Source organism: Limulus polyphemus, unplaced genomic scaffold (assembly GCF_000517525.1).
Source record: "Limulus polyphemus unplaced genomic scaffold, Limulus_polyphemus-2.1.2 Scaffold1046, whole genome shotgun sequence".
In the NCBI taxonomy this organism is placed as follows: domain Eukaryota; kingdom Metazoa; phylum Arthropoda; class Merostomata; order Xiphosura; family Limulidae; genus Limulus; species Limulus polyphemus.
In genome coordinates this window covers 51,685-56,477 of record NW_013666656.1, presented here as the reverse complement: position 1 = coordinate 56,477, position 4,793 = coordinate 51,685, and the positions used below count along the sequence as shown (strand labels likewise).

The 4,793-nt window shown below is 28.5% G+C and overlaps 1 protein-coding gene across 3 annotated transcripts in view; it reads left to right on the top strand.

Moving 5' to 3' along the window:
- LOC106461859 (hypoxia-inducible factor 1-alpha-like) overlaps positions 1 to 4,793 on the top strand; it is a 99,011-nt gene that overhangs the window by 49,156 nt on the left and 45,062 nt on the right. For all 3 annotated transcript variants that reach the window (XM_022388929.1, XM_013921719.2, XM_013921720.2), the window contains exon 2: positions 1,164 to 1,348. In XM_022388929.1, coding sequence (XP_022244637.1) covers positions 1,294 to 1,348 — 55 coding nt within the window. In that variant the 5' untranslated portion in view covers positions 1,164 to 1,293. The remainder of the gene's footprint in view (positions 1 to 1,163; positions 1,349 to 4,793) is intronic.

Genomic DNA, 4,793 nt, shown 5'->3' with positions numbered 1-4,793 from the left:
CTCTTGAAAAAAGAAGAGTTAGGGTTATCTGATTGAGGTGTTTAAGATTGTAAAGGTTGATGCATCATCTTTTTTCATATTTAAGAGTTAAAATAGTAGGACTAGGGGACAGGTTAGGAGTCATCTTCAGTTAAGACAGTTTCATTTTTGTAACAGGGTGATTGGCTTTTGGAATGAGTTGCTTACACATGTTGTAGAGACAGTAAATCTAAGTGAGTTTAAGAAAAAGTTTGATAAGTATATCAACGATAAGGGCTGGCTTTAATATTTTTTATTTTTCTAATTATTTTAATTTAGTTTAGAGGATGAAACAACCAAGATTGACCAATAGTTCCCATGTTGTCCCAAAACATTGTTCAGTGGTTCATCTATTTAGTTAATATAATTATTTAGGCATACAAACATGTGGATTGTATGCTGCCAACTTCTCATGAGATCATGTTTGTGCAATGCACAAAATGCCAGACATGTTTAGCTAGACTTTCTAAATGTGCAATATTTTCCTTTTGTTTCTTACAAATACGTATATGGTTTATATTTCTACAATCAATTCTTTAACGAGATACTGAGGATTTTTTTTTTCTGCATCATCCATCCTTCTGTGAACTTGAATGTTTTTATAGAATGATAATTAGGTAGTAAATGTAGGCATAAACATAATTAGATGTCCTATCATTTTTCAAGAAATTACCCTCAAAATGTGTAATACTATGTTGTTACATTAGTAATAGAGTTTGGAGTGAAGGATGTATTTATTTTTGATGGCATTATGTACATATGCTTACAACTGCACTAATTAAAATATATCTTCAGCATATATTGATTGATTGATATGAAGTTTTACTATAATTCAAGATGCAATGGAATTTCTTGATGTGTTTTGGAATAGCTGTAAAACTAGGAGAAGATAAATCCATGGTTTTTGACCAAAAATACAATTTTTGTTTGGTCAAGTTATAAAAGTTCTAGAACCATTTTTGATTAAAATATTAGTATAAGGTCAAAATTTAATATTCTAGGTCATTAAAAGCTCTGAAGTTTTACATTTATTATAATAGATATGGTAAGTTGATTGTTTTAAAGAATTTTATATTCAAAATAACATATAAAGTATTTACGTTGTTTTATATAACTTTCAACAACTTTTTTATTTCTTCATTCAGAAACTCTGAAAAACGAAAGGAAAAGTCCCGAGATGCTGCTCGTTCTCGCCGAAGTAAAGAAACTGAAATTTACTGTCAACTTGCAAATCAGTTACCACTTACTTACACACAACTGGATAAAGCTTCTCTCATGCGTTTAAGTATCAGCTACTTGAAAATCAGAAAGCTACTTAATCCTACTGCTGGTATGAATTTTGCCTCAAAATTTCTAATGCACTTAACTTTTTTTTTATACAAGTCCAGTGTAAATATATGCATTTGGTTATTAAATTTTATTTTTTGCATTAGATTATTTAAAAAAAATTCTTGATAAAGACATCACCACACCAAAATATGTCAGGTTATAATGTAAAAAAATCTAAAAACTGTAATTTAACTTTTGACTACAACAAAATTAAATTCTAACTTTAACATAAAATTTTTCTGTAACCTTCCTTTGTTATTCCAACTGTGATTTATTTTTTGTTTATTTTCTAATGTAATTTACAGTAAATAAAGAAAAAATGAATAATTATTTTTGTTTTGTTTTTATGATAGTTATTTCTAATTGTAGCTTTATGATAAGTATGGTAAGTAAAATGTTGTGATTTGTTTAATGCTACAGTGGAATGAAAAACAAAAGTTGAACACAGGATGTTGTGTAATTTACTGTTTCTTACATAGGGAAATTAACAAATTAGATTTTTATAATGGTTGGGAACAGTGGTGGGCTATAATAACAATTGTTCTTGGAAGAAAGGTTTCCATATTTACAGTTGACAATTCTAAGCTTTTTTATTTAAAAATCTTAAGAGTTTAGTGCATTTAAAAGTTTATATTTCATTTATGTCATGGTTTTATTGTAAATAACCACAACAATGGATAATAAATTGGTTACATTAACAATAATCTGACACTATAATCACTTGATGTTGGAGGTGTTATGTATGGTGACATGTAATAATGCATATTCATTAATTAATTCATATTAATTGTAAAAAAAAAAAAAGGAAAAGGTTTGATTTATTCGCTAGAATGGAAAAGATGAAAAACACAAAATGTTAACAATTTAAAGTCAATGTTGATTGTTTTTGCTTGCATTCACAACTTACAGTTGGTGTTACCACACAAAAACACCATTGGACAATGGACATAATGATATAATTTTGTTTCCTATGGAGACATCACTATTTAAAGTAGACAAATAGTATAACAGTAATATCTTGTAACTTGAATGCCCCAAGCACACATCCCACTATATGTATCCATGGAACTTTAGTGCATTTCCAGGTCTGAAATATAAGAATAAAGGAAAATGCAAACAACATATACAAAGTTTATTGCACAGTGCTAACTTTAATAAGTTCTCTCATTGTCACAGACATAATTTTCATGTACAACACCTAACCATGTTTTATTAATGCTTTCATCATGGCAAAGTTCTCAGTTGCCAAATAGAAAAAAATCTGTTCTAACTAAATAGAACATTTTTATATTGTATGAAGACATGATATTGATTATAATTAAATGTTAAGTTATACAAGCAAACATCTTGATTATCAGTATTGGTTGTTATTGTAAAGCCTGTACTTTACAGGTTACTCTTGGAATTTTCATTCGTAAGACACTTGACATTGAGCTCTGATTAAATTTTACTCCTAACAAAGTGTGTAATAAATCTCTTGATATGGGTTCTCTGCTGTAATTTTGTTGGTTTTAATGAAATAGAAAGTAATATATTTTTAATGTAAATTTATATGGTAGCATGTAAAATTTGAAACTAGTCACGTGTAATTCACGAAAACATTGTGATGCTCTATACAAAAAGTTTCATATTGTGCAAGTATTATTTGGTCTTTTGTGTTGTGCAGTACATGCAATGCATGTTCATGTAATTTGTTTCATTTGCTTATTTGTTGTATGGATTAATGTTTAATATTATGCTTATTATAGTATTGTTATAAGTTATATTTTTATTGTTGCAATTTGGATGTTAGATGTGAATCACATTAAAGCCAAGTATGTCCTAGAACATTTAGAATATTCTAGACAAGGTCATGGATAGCAACTTCAATACAAATCTAAATGAGAGACATCAGATATAAATGAGTATTGAGTGAGTCGGTTTAGTTTAATGAAGTATTTGGATCATTGCTTATGATCACACATATATGTACACAATTATTGGATTGATTAGCCATGAAATTCTACAAGTAAGTTTATTTTTATGTGAGTCTCAGTTCTGTTAGTGAGGTATTTCTATTTGAATGTCACTTGTAAATTTCGGCTTACAAGTCACAACAAGCCAACAAATGTTAAGGAAAAAATTGATTAATTAGTTATCATTAAGTGGACTGGACTTTGAATTATTTTCACTAAAAAAAATTTAAAAAACCCACCCAATAAAATAATGCAGTTATAACATCATTATACTTTTTTTTAATCTAGACTTTTCTGTCAATTTATACATCTTCTGCCCTTGATCTAATAACTAATCCACTGCACAATCTGTAGAAGCATAAATTAAGAAGTTAACATTAGACATCAAATTATTGTTGTTACTTGGGAGAAAATTGTTTGTGGATGTACAGATCATAACTCCAAAACTCCTGGCTTCTGCATAACGTATAGGGTATGTTGAGATAAATGTAAAGAAAAAAAAATCAGGTACATGGGAAAGCTAGTGTTGAATACATTTTATGGTTAGTCAAAGACTTTGAAAAATAGTATTGTATAATGACTAAAGAATGTTTGATTTATGTACACTAGCTTTGAAATACAAAACATTTTGAACAGATTGTATCAAGTGAAATAAGCCCTATGGAATTTGCTTAAGATATAATAATTTTTTTTCTGTTTTTTTTTAAATATTTAATGTTTTAATGTAGAAGCTTAAGAACTTGATTCCTGAGAAGCTTTGTATAAGTATAACTTTTTAAACTTTTAAAATGTTAAAAGTTTTCCACACTTAATTGTAACTTTTAACAGATATATATAGGAAAGGCTACTCTTGATGAGCCACTTTCTCTGAATTGTTGAGTGGATTCTGCTATCTTTTCTGTTGTTTTTCTTCTGTGTTAATATTTTCCTATTTAACCCATTAACTGCGGATGACAGATATTTCCATCATTGAAGTTCTACGGCTCAGCTGCATATGATGGAAATATCCGTCAGTCACACATATATAACTATAACTCTATGCAAATGACGATAATTACCATTTTATTGTGATTGATGGAAACTCAGTTTTATCTGTGAGTCAGAATACGGCAACTGAGCTGCTCCTGCAGCAGTTGATTGGTTAATCTGTTTATTCAAAATATATAATGTATATTTTCATACATGTACCACTGTTCAAACTTAACCAAGCAATATTATAAGTAAAAAAACAAACAAAGAAATTAAAACCTATGATATACATTTCCTTTCCAGATTTATCTTTGATTTGTTTCAAATTGGAAAGATTATTAAAAAAGTAGGTTTTAAGGTATGTAATTGATGCACTTATATTTCACATTAGCATGCATGAAAATTGATATACTTAGTAAAAAAAGAAAAAAGCAGAAAACAGATTAAAAGTTTCATACAGACATATAACTTGAATACACCACGCACATCTCAAATGACAGCTGTAGGCCAGTCTCTCTCTCT